The sequence below is a fragment of the Marmota monax genome, unplaced genomic scaffold (genome assembly GCF_021218885.2).
Source record: "Marmota monax isolate L192 unplaced genomic scaffold, Marmota_monax_Labrador192_F-V1.1 WCK01_AAM20220418_F8-fsc00083, whole genome shotgun sequence".
NCBI classification, from domain to species: domain Eukaryota; kingdom Metazoa; phylum Chordata; class Mammalia; order Rodentia; family Sciuridae; genus Marmota; species Marmota monax.
This window is the reverse complement of record NW_026692848.1, coordinates 7,149,255-7,165,024: the sequence shown is the minus strand read 5'-3', so window position 1 is coordinate 7,165,024 and position 15,770 is coordinate 7,149,255. Positions and strand designations below refer to the sequence as shown.

The 15,770-nt window shown below is 43.5% G+C and overlaps 1 protein-coding gene across 2 annotated transcripts in view; it reads right to left on the bottom strand.

Annotated features, from left to right (window-relative positions):
* Plg (plasminogen) overlaps positions 1 to 15,770 on the bottom strand; it is a 33,800-nt gene that overhangs the window by 16,098 nt on the left and 1,932 nt on the right. Inside the window, exons 2-10 of one of the 2 annotated variants that reach the window (XM_046449413.2) lie at positions 14,100 to 14,235; positions 12,721 to 12,827; positions 10,203 to 10,317; positions 8,730 to 8,869; positions 7,110 to 7,230; positions 6,005 to 6,123; positions 4,705 to 4,867; positions 4,021 to 4,166; positions 1,841 to 2,006 (exon numbers count right to left, since the gene is read on the bottom strand). In XM_046449413.2, coding sequence (XP_046305369.1) covers positions 1,841 to 2,006; positions 4,021 to 4,166; positions 4,705 to 4,867; positions 6,005 to 6,123; positions 7,110 to 7,230; positions 8,730 to 8,869; positions 10,203 to 10,317; positions 12,721 to 12,827; positions 14,100 to 14,235 — 1,213 coding nt within the window. The remainder of the gene's footprint in view (positions 1 to 1,840; positions 2,007 to 4,020; positions 4,167 to 4,704; positions 4,868 to 6,004; positions 6,124 to 7,109; positions 7,231 to 8,729; positions 8,870 to 10,202; positions 10,318 to 12,720; positions 12,828 to 14,099; positions 14,236 to 15,770) is intronic. The other variant, XM_046449414.2, reaches the window with a different exon arrangement.

The window sequence follows — 15,770 nt, the reverse complement described above, 5'->3', positions numbered from 1 at the left end:
CCTAAAAACACTGTCTGTATTCCACACCTTTAGATGTATTTTTCTTACTACTGTTCAGTTCAAAACATTTCTAAAATAATTTGTGATTTCTTCTTTGACTCTTAAACTATTTTCAAATATATTCCAAATATTGGGAATTTCCCAAATGCTTTGTTACTTATATAATAAAAGCATTCATTGACTTCTTCAGTGGTAGAAAACACACTGTATAATTTTAACCCTTTTAAATTTATGGGCCAAGCACGTGGGGCTTGTTGGTGAGCGCTATATGCACACTCAAACACAAATCTGTAGTTCACCTTAGGGCTAAAGAGGTTGTTTTACTTTGAAATTTCTATATCCTTTCTGATTTTTTCCCTTGTTCTATATTTTGTTTGGCGAGGATTTAAAACCATCCTATAGAGAAGCAAGGAAACGTCCACCTCTACTTGTGGGCTTGCCTGCTTCTCCCCCTGTGGTCAGTTTCTGCATCATGTCCCTGAAGCTCTGTACCAGGATACAACACGCAAGCAGTGGTAAGTCTTGAGTCTTGATGAATGAACACTTTTTTCTTAGAGAAATGTCCTTTATATCTCTGGTGTTAATTCATGCCTTGAAAGCTACGTGTCTAATGTTGACAAAACCCCTCCAGCTGTTTTTTGATTCATGTTTTCCTGGTATGTTATTTTGCCTACTTTAGTTTTTAACCAATGTTCTTATATTTAAAGACCCACTATTGTAAGGAAAACATAACCGGGCTTTGGCTTTCATTCATCGTGGCAATCTATGCCTTTTAATTGAGATGTTTAATACTTTGGTGTGGCTCAGTGTAAGTCTACCCCAGCACAAGGGATGCTCTGCTTATACCACATGCGGCCGTTGTTCTTTCCCCAGTTACCGTTCTTTGTACACCTTCCTTTCTAGACTCTCTCCCTGTGCATGTGTGGCCGTGTGTTTAGCCAGAGACTTGAGGAGACCTCTATGCATGTTGCTGGAACTCCTCTCCCCAGGGTCTTTCTCAAGATTACACAACAGAAAAATCCTAGCTGCCTCAGTAATGCCAAACTCCGGCCTCTCTCCTTAGTTCAGCAAGATGTCTATGGTCTGCTTTGGCTCCATCTCCTAACATTCAGTGCCGGAACTGCCTCCAAGAGGAAAGACAGGGAATCGGGTCAACCTTTCATTCTAAAAGATCTCAGTCTTGTGCTGATCGTCCATCAAGGGAAAACAGCTTTTTGCACATAGGTTAAGGCCACTATCGTAGAAAGGTTGCTCTGGTCAGTCTAGCCTTGTGTCCACCTGCCTGCCCACCTCACTTTCAGCATCTGTGTGCTTCCTGACCCTCATCTGCCTTCCTGCTTCTGCTCTTCTGACAAACCCCAGCCCTTTAGACCAGTAGTGCACAGGACCCAAGGTGCCTACGCAGGTAAGATTAGATATAGGTGTGGATATAAATACAGAGATTGACTTGTGACCCAAGACACAGTGGCAGACGCAAACTTCACTTCATTGGTTTGAGTTTGGAGTAATAAAATTCCAGAGTTGAAAGACTGCACTGATATTATCAGGTGCTGGGCAATGGTGCTATTTCTAAGATTTTGGTAATTTGTTCTCCTGAGCTTTCCACTGGTGTGAGCTCACCACCTCCACATAACCCTGCTGCCTCACAAAATTACTCAAGAAAGACAGTCAGCCTATAACCTCTCCCAGACCTTTTGCTCTAAAGCAAGTGTCCTGGATGATTTGCCTCCCATTCTGACCTAGGAGGTTTGGTCCTAAGAAGTCAGCTTACAGCACAGGTCGTCTAATAGAAAATTAAGTTGGCTATTGCTCCATGTGTGGTTTAAAATCAAGGACCTACGCATTTGGGAATTTTTCCGGGGTCTTCTCATGTGCGTGTGGCGTCATTGATGACCAGGACTGACATTTCTTTCCTGTGATAGTGGTGGACGATGTGCCTCGATAACTCTGTCCATTGCCCTGGTAGCAATCCTGGACCACAGGGGTTTGCTCAGGTGGTGCTAACGCTGAAAAAGAAGAAATCACGCTGAATAACGACCGAGAGACAGGTAAAGCCCTTTGTGACACGAAAGTGCACTGTTCTCTTGTCCATATGAGCAGGACTGTGGACAAGCAAACACACACACACACACACACACACACATACATACACACACACAATAAATTCATAGCATTCTAGAACTTATGACCTACTTTTCTTGGAATATTTTACTTAAAACTCAGAAGCGGGGGGGGGGGGGACTTTAGAGTATTTATAGCTGGAAACTGCAATCCTGTGCAAGCTCTTCTTTATGGATCTCTAGTGGGTTCTCATGAGAACAGTAGAGCAGGACCCCAGAGGGAAATGCTTTCAGTGGTGCAGACAGCAGGGGTGACTGTCAGTGGTGGACAGACAGGAGACTCATGTATTTCTCCAGACCCTGTGCTCATACTGGCCAAAGCCTCAAGCTTCTAGGGGTTGGGGCAGACAATGGGCCTGCACCCAAGGCTCTAGGCAGAGGTCCACGGCCTCTCAGAGATGACCACATCTGGAAACTATCAGACTGGAAATGTGAAAGAACTATGATCAATATGTTAAAGGATTTTCTGATAAAGGTAGGCAATGTGCATGGATAGATGGAGAACTTCAGCAAGGAGGAGGAAACAAGAAAAACGTAAAATGGAAATGAGCGGAACAGAAATTGTGACTTAAGAGGAGAAGAATTCCTTCAAAGCGCTGATCAGCAGGCAAGACACAACTAAAGAAACAGTGAAGTTGAAAGTGAATTACAAGAAGTTTTCCAAACTGATGTACAAAGAAAAAAAGAGTTAGATGAAAAACAGAAAAAGTAGAACAAACAGACGAGAAGTATGACTATAAATAAAACACACTGATCATTGGTAAAATCCAAAAAAAATAGCATCAATGTAATGTGAGATTGTAACATAGCAGAAGTCCGTTCTCTTTACCAGCCATTCTCTCTACTAGCTCAACATTCCTGAGAGAGGAAGTAGAAGTACAATTTTTTAAGGTTCTTATGTATCAACAAAGATAATGTTGTTTGAATGTGGAACATAATAAGTTAAAGGTGTATGTTGTAAACATTAAGGAAAATGCCAAAATCATTAAAAATTGATTTAACTAATAAGTAAATATCGGAGATAAAAGGTAATCATAAAATAGTCATTCCACATGAAGGGGGGGGGGGGGAAGATGCAAAAAGAAACAAAGTCCAAATAGAACAAAGAGAAACAATTGACTTGATGGTAGATTTAAATCCAACCATTTTAACAATTACATTAATAAAAATGATCTAAACATCTCCATTAAAAAGCTAAAAATGTGGGCTGGGGTTGTGGCTCAATGGTAGAGCACTCGCCTAGTACATGCAAGGTCCTGGGTTCGACCCTCAGCACCACATAAAAATAAATAAAATAAAGGTATTGTGTCCAACTACAACTAAAATTTTTTTTAAAAAAAGATACACAAACACTAGTAAAAACATATTCAATGGCTGTTTTCATAACAGCAAAAACAGACTTCAGGACAGGAATATTTTCTGAGATGAAGACAAACATAACATCATAACAAAGGGGTCATCTCATCTAGAAGACTCAAGTGTCTTAAACATGTATGTGACTAACAACAGAGTTTCTAAACAAATAAAGCAAACAGAGTTAGAACTAAAAGGAAAAATTGGCACATCTACAGTAAGGTTGGACCTGTCACCATTCATCCCTCAGTGATCAAAGTAGGTGACAGGAAATCAGTCGGAACACGGGACAACAGTTATCAGTCAGTTTTATCTAATTGGCCTTTAGAGAAACTCTACCCAATAACAAAGTCACATCCAAGAACACATGGAAAATGATTACGTTTTGAACCATAAAACAAACTTCAACCGATTTAAAATATTGTAACTGAAATCACAGAGCACGGTCCCTGACCACAGCAGGATTGAGGGAAACAAAGCCACTGTGTTCTGACACCCCGCGGGGTGCAGACGCTGGAGCGTCCTTGGGCTCTATAAAGCCTCTTACCTGGGACATCCAGAGGGTCCGTGGAGGTTGGAGAATTCCCACAGGATGGTATGGTACAGTATTCCCACCTCACATTGCTGTTGGTTGTGTAGCACCAGGGGGTGGTCTCTCCATCAGGATTCCGACAGTAGTTCTCATCCAAACCTCTGAAAGAGGAGTTTGGCTCTTCAAAAAGTGTAAATAAATAAGGTGCACACATGCCTGTTGATGCTGATTTTGGATATGGATGCATCTAAAGCTGTGGGATCACACACATGGAATAACAGGTGCCCCAAAGAAGCTTGAGCAGAGCAGGATTCCACAGAATTCCACAGAAGCAAGCCATAGACACTTCTTTTGGGTAAACAGTTGAAGTACATTTCTTGACTTTGTATGAACAAGTAAAATACAAATGCATGGCTGGGCCCCACTCCCAGAGTTTCTGATTTACTAGGTCTGGAGTAAGTCCCAAGAATTTGCACTTTTAGCAAATTCCTGGTAATGCTGAGGCTACTGGTCTGGGGACCACACTTTGAGAAAAATTCTCATAGGAAAAAGACAGTTGCTGAATTTCACTTCCCCTGCACATGCCTGATCCGTTTTCATTCCTGAATACTTTAATCCTGCATTCCTCTAGTAACTGAAGTGAAGGCAGAGCCGATGGGACCTCACAGTCCCTAAAGGGAAGGGCATCAGGGGACATACTTGCAGGGAAAGTTTTCTGGAGTCCTGTTGTGCTGGTGAGGGGTCTGCTCACTCCAGCGCTGACAGGTGTGCCCGGATGCGGTCACGGCCACCTTCCCGCGGTAGTTTTCACCTCTTCCCTTCAGACACTGGTAGGTTGGACCAGAAGAGGGCGGGGGTGTTGCTTGAATGGAGAAAATAAACTACGATGAATATTTTTCAAATAAAGAATGCTCAGATGGGTGTCCCTGGAGGGAACTGCAGGGCACTCAGCCTCTTTTGCCAACCTCTGTCTAGGAATTTGGCATTTAAAAACTGCTTAGTGTTTTCAGAAGTCCATCTAGAAGCATCTATGTCTGTGAGAACATCTCATGAGGAGCTTCTGCAGAATCAACCCTGGGGGTCGATGCTTCTCTCTAGAGTCTCCTGGCTCGTTTCATCACACATGGTAAATATCAGCAAGTGTGCCATCCCACCTTAAATCCATACATGTGCCAATGACCCACGTTTTCCTGTCCAAGACTTTGTGATCACTGAGGGAACACAGCCTGATATTCCATAAAAGACACAGCTGAGTCAGAGTTGACGGGAAGGAAGGCAAAAAATGTCTTCAAGGAAAATTATGTGCACCAGAAATCAAGATATTCTTGATGGGAAAAAAAAATCAAGAGAACCTGATTCTCATGAAGAGGGAGAACACCCAAGGAGCCCCTGCATCCCAAAGGACCCCTGTCAGAGCAGAGGAGGGAAGCTGGCCCTGGCTGGGTCCTTTCCAACCATCAGTGCCGGTCTCTGACTAAATGTTCAGCTCTTGTTTTGAATCCTCTTTTCCTCCATTTCACGTCTACTAGGTCTTCCACTTCATCTTCTCCTCCTGAGCCCCTTTGCCACTGTGCCCTGTTGGGCATGCTAAAAACTGGGTACCCAGAGTCACCCCCTTGATGACAAAGCCACAGTTAGAGGAACTCTGCCTGATAATGTATTCCACAAAACAGAGAATGCCTCTGGTCTCCCTTTAGCGCAGGGAAGTGGGACACCAGAGCTGCCCCCAAGAGCCTACCTCTAAACATTCTCGCAAGAGGCACAAGTCTCTGATAGGGGAAAACAGACAACATGATAAAGGATGTTCTCATCAATTACCTACAGGAGCCAATACATGGTCTTAAAAGATCAATAAGATACAGAGCAATAGTATGGCATACGACTTGCAGGTCACTTCTTAGACCCTGCAGTAAGGAACCAACACACGGAACAGTTCCCTCTTGATTCTAAGAGCAGATCGGGTCAGAACCCTGGAGCATGGGACATGAGTCACACTTACTGCAACGGGGAATGTTACAGAGCTCCCAGCGTTTGTTGGGGTCGGTGGTAAAACACCACGGGCGGGGCTCCCCATCAGGGTTTCGACAGTAGTTCATCTTCAAGTTCTTATTTGGAAATCTGAATGGACAAAAAGAATTTTTTAAAAATTGTATTGGTACAAAAAGCATTCTAATAGCACTGAACATCTGCATTCATGGATGAGAATCTTTGAAGGTGAGCAGGTATGGTAGCACCTAAAGTGTGCAAGGCACAGTCAGGCACCCAAGAGGTAAATGAACAAAGGCTACACTTGATAAGATGGTAATCTAGGAAGAAACATTAGCTGGGCATTACAGGTATTATTTTTCTAATGATTTACATGGTTAAAAACCACTGAACAAGATCAGTAACCTTATCAATTTGGCCATCTGGAAAAATTGATATAAGCAAACGCTGGTTACTCTGCTACAAATAATAGCAATGTTTAAAACACAAATTGCTCAATACCTAGAGATAGTGATCTCGTACAGCCAGTAAGTTGACATATTCAGATCTTAAAGACAGAGACTGGATCAGCTAGCTACAGCGGGAGGTGTTTTCCAGGGTAATTAGTGTGAAATAGAATCTTCACAGAACCTTACTCCTGAGATCATCATTAGTTTCTGGATTAGGGACTCCCATTCACATTTAAAATTCATAGTTGCCTTTGAGAATTTGGTGGAAGCTGTGAATTCTTGCCCCCCAAAATGCACCAACATAAATACACACAAGATATCAGGGGATTCACAAGATCCCTGAGGTATACTCACAGACCCTCGGTGAGGAATCTTGCTGGTATAAAGTGAAGGAAACGGAAGAAGAAAGAGAAGAGGGAAATACTTGGGAAACACACACAAGAAGTACAGATGTATCTGTACTTCTCAAATTTTAATGTATGTACGAATCAGCAGCAAATCTGGTTATAATACAAATTTTATTCAGAGGGTCTGAGATTCTGCATTTCTAACAACTAAAGATAAGAAGAATGTGGCAGGATGCCAGCTCTGAATCCACAACCATCCGGAGACAGACAAAGACATCCAAGTAACTACAGAGACTGCAGAGTCTTGATCAGTGGGACTTACTTGGAAGGGATGTATCCGTGAGCGTGTGGAGTCTGTGAGTCCCAGGCCTGGCATTCAATTCCAGACATGGTCTTGGAAATTTTGCCCTCGTAATGTTCTCCGCTGCAGTGCATGCATTCCTCTGAGCAGCATGGGGAAGGAGGGAAGAAACAAAAAAAAGAAACTGAAATGGAGCAAAATAGACAGAAGGACTAGAATCCCTCTAGAAACGTCCCCCATGGGACTGGCCATGCTCCCACATGGTTTCCAAGAATCACTAGGAAGCAACATTGGCTCAAGACTCAGAATGTTCTAACACAATCCAAAATGTCATTCTCTTTTTCAAATGGTTTATTTAGGCTATTTTGGTCAATGCCACCTCAACTAATCGTCATGACCCAATTCAGAAGCTCCTGAATGCCTTGTCCTTGTACTGAGAGGCCCAGATCCCAGGCAGGGAGGGGAGGGTGCCCATGGTCCCAGAAGTCTGTAAGTTCTCTTCCACGATTTTCTTTTCTTTCTTTTTTTGAGACAGGATCTCAACTGAGTCGCCTAGCCTGGTCTCACCCTCGCCAGCTCCTGCACAGCCTCAGGAGTAGCGAGATTGACCGGATGCCCCCCTGCACCTGGTTGCATGACACTTTTAAATACTGGGCATCTTCATTTCAATAATGATCTTTAGAAACTCTATGAAATTATTCAGATCTGCCAAATACATTGGAACCATATCTGTTAGGGTTTCTTGCTGGAGCCTGTGCCTATGACCTCGATGTAGAGCAGCATTCTCTTTTCATATTGTCGAGAAGCATGACTGGGCTGGGGGTTTTTTTGTTTTTTGTTTTTGCTTCCTAACTTATTTTAAAACTGAGTCTTTAATTTGGAATTATTGAATATTTGGAAATATTGAATTATTCACATGGTGGGGCAGAGTAATATACAACTGTGACTTTTAAGGGTCATAAAATAGATGCAGACTTGACATAAAAATCATGCATTTGTTGTACTAAAGTTCAAATGACTGATGATATAGTGTCCAAATAAAGGTTCCCCATGGCTCAAATCAATAAAGGAAATGAGCTGAGGTGTCACATGATACAATATCTGCATGGTTGTATGAATCCCAGTTGGCTCTATTTCCCTCCCTCCAATATATACACCTGGAAACGTGAAATAAAATTGTTTCCAGTCTGTTTCCATGTGTTATCATTGACCTTTGAAGCACACTTAAATAGATTGGCTCACTAAAATAAGGGATTGTTGACCCCCAAACTGGTTCATTGCTTAGCTTCAACAAAACAGTAAAATCTCTCACATTAAATTAATATTGCTTACATGAATGTCATTGATTTTGTGGTTTTAATTTAGTATTTAATTGGGAATCTGCTTGGAGTGTTATACTGTGTTAAGAGTTTTAAGCATAAGACTTACAGAATTTACAACTAGTTTTAAATTTGTGGATGTCGAAGTAGCATCTGAATAAAAAGAATCCATGATAACACGGGGGTTGTGCTCCTTCCTGACAGGTGAATGCATGACTAATTGCAGCACTGATTGATTATTAATAATACCCCCGTGGGAAGTGGCTTCATAGCAAATTACTTGGCCAGTGAAGAGCAGGCATTTTCTAGCGCCATTTCTAACCTTCACATTCGGGAATGTCGCAGTACTCGTATCTCTTCTCTGGGTCCACAGTGTAACACCAGGGCCCCTTCTCGTCGTTGTCTGGGTTGCGACAGTAGTTCTCCTCCAGGCCCTCTCTGGGGAACTTGTCAGGGGAATAGCTGTGGAGGACAGAAAAGGAGAACTTGGCTGATATTCAGAGAGGCAGCATGTGGAGGGCAAGTCGGCAGGATGCTGTGTGTGTCCCCACTCGGGCCTGAGCGCCTGTTATCCCAATGCACTGGGGCCAGCAACTGTCGCCCCTGAGCTGTTCATTTGCATATCTCAGTTGACACTGTTCCGGGTACAGTGGCTCATGCTGCATGGCTCACACTGACGGCCGAGTCTTAGAGGCAGGCTGGATTCCTACCTCAGCCAGTAGGAAGACAGAGGCCTCCGTTCATTTTTAAACCTGCTTTCAATAGTGGCCCTTCTCTCCAAAAAATATCACAAAGGCGGACACCATTCTGGCCCTGTGAACTTCGCACCCAGGATTACATTAGAATCTTTCTATACATTCTCTCACTTACACTTAACAAAAAACCCACCAGGAGTGTGTACCCCTGCCTCATAGTCAACGTCCATGTAAAGCAAAACAGAGCATGCTAGGAGCAGGCCAAGACTCTCAAGTCTGGTTCCAACGGCTGAGTTGTGTTTGGATGGGGCTGGGAGAAGGGGTTAGGCTCATTTTCTGCTACAGAGGAGTTGCCATGTAGAGATAAGAAATTAGATAAAAAGCACAAGAACTTGGAGCCGAAAAAGGCAGTTTCTGATTCAGGTTCTTTGGGGGCCCTGTTTCAGGTAATCCCCACCTTCTCTGGGCCTCAGCTAGATGATCGGGGTAATCTACCTGGCAGCCTATGATCTGGACATCGGGTTGAATTTTTTACTTTATCTAATGGGAACACGCCATCTGCCCATCTCCAGGGGTCCTTCTTTCGGGGTGAGAGGCAGGGTCATAGACACTAACTTCCTTTTTGATAAGCTTCGTGAAAGAAAATGTAATGCCACCTGACACCAAACTGGGAAAATTGCAAGCAGAGTGACATCAAATAGTAGGCATGTTGCAAGATTTGCATTTCATTCTTGTGTCTTCTGAACTGTTGGCTCCACCATGATGAGGGGGGCTGTGGTGTGAGTTCTAGCTCAGCGTGTTTGATTGACACATCCCGTCCTGAACATCACTGTATTTGCCTTTTTTCTCAGCCTCAACCTCAAGTTCATAGTTCTGGTCTTCTTTTGACTGGGCTTCCTTCTGTGTTTTAGTTATTCCAAAAAATAATATGAGTAAACAGAAAGCAACCACTTTGGCTTTTGTGCTATAAGAAATTGAACTGTTCTGTATCTACATCTCAGAGGCTCTCTCTACTCGCCCACATACTCTGGTTTGAGTTGGAAGTGATGGGATTATCTGAACACCGAGGGTGAACACAAAGGCAAAGGAGAAAGACTTACTTTGGCTTGTGGGGGTAGCTGGCACTCCACCTTTGACAGACTGTGCCACTCTTCGTCTTGGACACCGTCCCCCTGTAGGTCTTCCCATTTCCAGTCTTGCACTCTGAAAGATAGACTGAAATATGTCCACACTGTGGTCAAAAAAACCAAGCAAGAAACCCCAGGAGCAAGGTCTGCACACACAGTCCCAACCAGAGAATCCGCTCCCAGCGCAGAGCCGCTTCCTGCTCAACAAAGTCACATGCACCAGGAAGGGCACCATAAGCTGAGGCTTCTCCTACTTAGATTCCTTCATTTGAAAGCTCTGTCCTGAGCCCCTGCATGTACCGGGCACCATGATGGGGCTGGAACACATACAATAAATACAGAACAGGCGAAGGCTCTGCCCCCAGCTCACACTCCAGTGGAGTTGGAATGGAAAGGAACCACTGGGCCTTTTGAAATGAGCTAACTTCACAATGAGAGGCACTACAGAGAAAATAAACTGCGGGGTGAGTCAGAACTGAAGGACAAGGAGGGGCTTTTTAGATGGCAGGTGGGGGCAGGCTTTTCAGAGGCCAAAAGAGATCCGATCCACTTCTATTTTTTCAGGTTCCTGGTAATTAAAAAAATGCCAAACGGGGGTTCTAGAAATGTGTCTGATTTAAATGTTCACAGCAAATATTCTCAACCAACCTGCACTTACTCAGCTCACCAGTTAATCAATGGGTTTCATCCTGTCTTTGAAATAGCCTGAGACCCACCTGTGGCCCACAGTGGCAGGATGGTCCCCTTTCTAGTGTGCCACCCACCTCCGTCACCATGAGGTGGGTCTTAGGTCCCAAGTGTCATTTGTTTATATTGCCCATCTCTCCTGTACAGTTACACTAACCGGATGGAGGTGACAAGGTCCAGGGGCAGGACTTCACGTTTTGAATGACAGAAATAAGCAGCAGTCCTTACGTAACATGGACTTGCCTAGTGCAAGGTCTGCTGCATTCTGGAACAGTCCGGGGTTTGTGCTAAGTGCTCTAGGAAGGGTTTAAGGGAGAAAAGGTGCATTTCTAAAAGATCACTTGTGCAGCTATGAGAAGGGGAACCAGTGACTGCAGTGACCTGGCCAGACATGACAGTGGCTTGGCTCTGAGGGTGGGCCTGGAGATGGCGGCAAGTGGCAGGGATCTAACATGGATAGTTCCCAGCAGAAACCCCTGGATGGTAGGTTAGCAGCGGATCCATATTCCACAGTAAAGAAACAAGGATCAAAAATGACTGACTTTTGACTTTTCGCCTCGTTCTTGTTTGTATGTCCTCACCAGAGTTTATATAACCTTTTGCTCTCTTGAAAACAAGCAAACCAAGCCTTCAAACTTCAGACTTCAGACCAAGCCTGACAGGCACCCCCAGGTTCCTTCTGGTTAACAATTTACAAATGACATATTTAAATTTTAACATTTTGTGGGGAGAACTGCCACCCCCACTTCTTTTTAATCTGATGGATAGTAGGTGATCCTATTTATCTCATCCTTTACTCACTATTTGTAAGAACTAATAACTATAACAGATAAGGATTAGGGTTAATAATCTGGTCTCAAGAATTAAAGATAGCGTAAGGAAGAGAGGTCAAGAGGCTACAACCAAGCAAACCTAGAAACTGAAGGAGATAAAGCAATAACCCTAACCTAGAGGAATACTTTTAAAAATCTTATGGTTTGTGGTGATACTAGAAACAATGTTTCAAGTCACTGTCAAGAACACAAGAAATCTGATATATCTTATATTCTGTAGTATCTGTGTTACAGAATATTTGGAGAGCTGAATTGTAACTAATGGTTGTAGTGCCTGGCCAGCACCACAGTACAGGAGAGAGTTATTAAGTGTCATCTTTCATTTAAATCTTCATTTAATCAATGGGTTTCTTAAGTGCTACAAAGAATGGCATCTTTGCATCCCTAAAAAAGATGTGCAATTTCCCCCAGAATCCAGGCCACCTCTCCTACTAAACTATGGGACTATTGATCTGCATTTTAAAAGGAACTGCGATTTTTGCACACTTTCAAAAGACAATTTTGAGCCTGAAGAAAATATAGACCATGACAAAAAAAAAAAAAGTGGAAAAAAATTTAATGAGTATTTTTGTCCCTAGCCAAATGCTATCAAGATTGAAAGTATCTCATATTTCCATTGTCCCAGGCTGTCATTCAGAAGCTGGAGCCCAAGGACCACAGTCTCCCTGCAGAACTAGTGGCCAAGGTCATGAGGAATTTTTAAGTCCCCGTCTCTCTTTATAAATAATTTTTTTTAAAAAAAGATTCTGAATTTATTTTTATGGCCACAGAGATAGAAGTGATTTTGTAAATCCAATCCTTTCATTTTTTACATAAGAAAAATGATACCAAAGAGGTGAAGTCACATGTTCAAGTTGACAGAGCTGTTCAGGGACGGAATCCTGTCCTAACTCAGAATTCAGTTTCTCCACTCTGGCTCGTCAGTGAAGGATATGAAAGGGGAGGAGAGAGGGGAAGGGAAAAGTACCCACTTTTCTTCTCAAATAAAACGACGTCTCTCATCCTGATGACAGGGGAGGACTTGCTGTTCTCAGCCATGATCACACACTGCTGCTCTTTGCTGTGATACTGGAATGACCTGTGGAGGAGGAGGAGGGAATACTGGAAAAATCTCTTTGATTCTGGGAATACTAGAACTTCTCCGTTTATTCATAAGTAAGACACTTGAGCAGTCATCGAATGCCTTTTAGGAGCGGGGAGCCTTTCGTCGTGGGTGGACTTCAGGCATGCCCTTGGCTCTTGCCTCCTGGGATGCCCTGTGACTGCCTGTGTAAGTTGCTATAAAATGCAACACCCCTCTCTCTGTTCTTGCTTTGGCTCCCACTTGGCTTCTGATTTTCCACCATGCTGTGGCTCAACATGAGGCCCCTGACTGTTATAACCACCAGGCCTTGAACATCCAGCCTCCAGAACTGTTCACTTAATAATTTTTTTCCTTTATTAATTACCCAGTCTTGGGTAATTTGTTATAGAAACAGACAGCTGGCTAAGGAAGCCTCCCACTTCCCTTCCCCAATCACATGGTCCTGCCAAGGTTGCTCAGCCTGGCATTCAAGGCCATGCATAGCTCCCTGTCTGGCCCAACACCTGTGAGAAGTCTCGGCTTTGATGCTCTTGGCCCCTCCTGGTCCCTCTTGTATACTCAGGATGGCACCTCTCCTGTACCGGGAATCCTCCCTGTCTTGGAGCTTAAGACTTCAGCCACCCTCCAAGCCCAGCTCAGCTGCCCCCTGCTCCCTGAGGCCTTCTTTACCTGTCTCAACCAGGGGTCGTTCTTTCCTCTGAACCTCTGTAGCACATGCATCAATTATGCCCTTAGCAATATTTAGGGCTGGCTGTTTACTTTTTTAAACATTATTTCTGATTTCTTTGCACCATAAATACAAAAAGGCAGGCACTGGATCTAGTGTCTGTACTTGTTTCCTCCTTCAGCTCCATGTAGGACACTTTGATCCACATGATCCTCAATAAATATTTGCTGATGGTGAGTTAAAAAATGGAACTTGGAATGGTAGCTGCTCCTGGTGATGTCATGTGTAAACACAGGTGCCTTTCTTTGGGAGCACTTTTCTAAAGGGGGAACTAATAAACCTTAACAAGACGTGGTCATGGCTTCAGATACTGTGAGCAAATGGATTCCAAACTCCAGGCCCATAAACTCCCTTTTCCTCTTAAATTGTAGTTTTGTTAATAAATCCACAGCTAAATTTCTTGCCATCAAAACAAGTGTCTCAAACAGCAAGGTTCCTGCACAGGTCCCTCTTGTATACTCAGGATGGCACCTCTCCTGTACCGGGAATCCTCCCTGTCTTGGAGCTTAAGACTTCAGCCACCCTTTCAGTGAAAATACCTGCAGATAAACCCTGTTTCCTCCTCGCATCTCGCCGCACACTCCTCTATGCTCTGTGCTCCTAGGTGCTTCTTGGGGACGCCGGACAGTGAAGCCCCTTGGGTACTGACATAGCCGTCCAGGGAGCTTCCTTGACCTACAAGTGGACGATCAAAGTGGAACAGCTGATCAATGGCTGACCCCACTGCATGATTGCCATGGCTGCTCATCTGTTTGCTTGATAACCGCCAAATAAAACTCTCGGTGTATTCTTGGAAGCCGAAGCCGGTGTCGTGAATAAAAATGCTCAGTCAGGAAAACAGTTCCGGTAACGCTGTAATACATTAACGGAACACCTAGACGGGCCGATCAGAACCACACAACAGACGCTATCACTACCCTGATGGACAAGGAACTTTAAATGAGAATGAATTTTACCTGTTTGCTATTGATTGTCATGTGATGATAAGCCGGGAAGACACCATCAATGGCGACTGTGTTGCCAAAACTAACGTGGGTTTGTCCATCCCTGGGTATAAGTGGAGGCCATTCTTTGATTTATAACAATACATACTTTCCAATAATAAAGGATTTTTTGATGATGATGATGATGATGATGATAGCTGACATTTTAGAGGAAATTATCTTAAAAAGCAGAACCTGGAATAATACTGGCCTTAGATGTTCTATGAGATGAAATCTGAGGCAAAGAGGCTGTTGCTCCCCCTCCCCACCTCAGAGCATGGCCAAGGGACCTTCAGTCATGTTCCCACAGGCTGCCTAATGGCCCCTGTTCTAAGGCTGCCTGCTACACCTGGCATGGCTTTGGCAGCTCTGATCTAAGCCTGCAGAACCCAGCTCCCATCCTTTCATATAAATGCTGGTGACTTTCCCAGGGGCGAGGCCAAAAGGAACTTAATGGAATTAAAATAGAAAAGTTTCTGTGTGTGTAGGCAACATGGCAACCTTGGCCACTTGAGGGGAGTGGTGGGACCAGAGCCAGCCTGAGTGGGTTAAAGAGTGGCCAGGATAGGAAGTGGCACTGCAGACGACAATAGGTTAACACAGAGTCACCTTCCAAAGTCCACCCTCTCTCTACCTCCTCAGCTGCTTTTCCTTCGTCAATTTAAGATGCCAAATTGGTAAGATGGACTGTTGAATGGGAAGTTGGTGGATGCATTTTAAACTTTCAGAGCACTTGGTAAATGTGTGAGGTCATGGAGAAATAGATAGTTGGGGCCCATATCCATTTCTTCACCTCACATTTCTCTCAATTTGAGTTCTCATTTTCAAGAAGAGTTGGACTTTGATGAAGTGTTTTGAAAAACACATTAAATCTGTAAAGAATATCCTCCAAAAGTTAAGTTAACTTTTGGGAAGAGTTCTTGGGGAATGTATTTAACAATGATATTTAACAAGGAGAATTTTTCCTTTTGTATCATCCTTTAAGTTAGCGTTAACGGTGTCACCTTGTGATGTTTCACAGCATACAGCTGCTGAGATCCACCTTAGGCACTGATGTGCCAAAGAATCATCTCAAAGGAATCAAATATTTTTACATCGAAAAATTTTTCCCCAAAATCTTTTTTTTCCCTTTCTCTCTTTCTTATTCTCCTTCAGGCTTCACATAACAACGAGGTTTAACACAATTTTTGACAAAGAAACATTAAACAGATCTTGGTAGGAAAAATA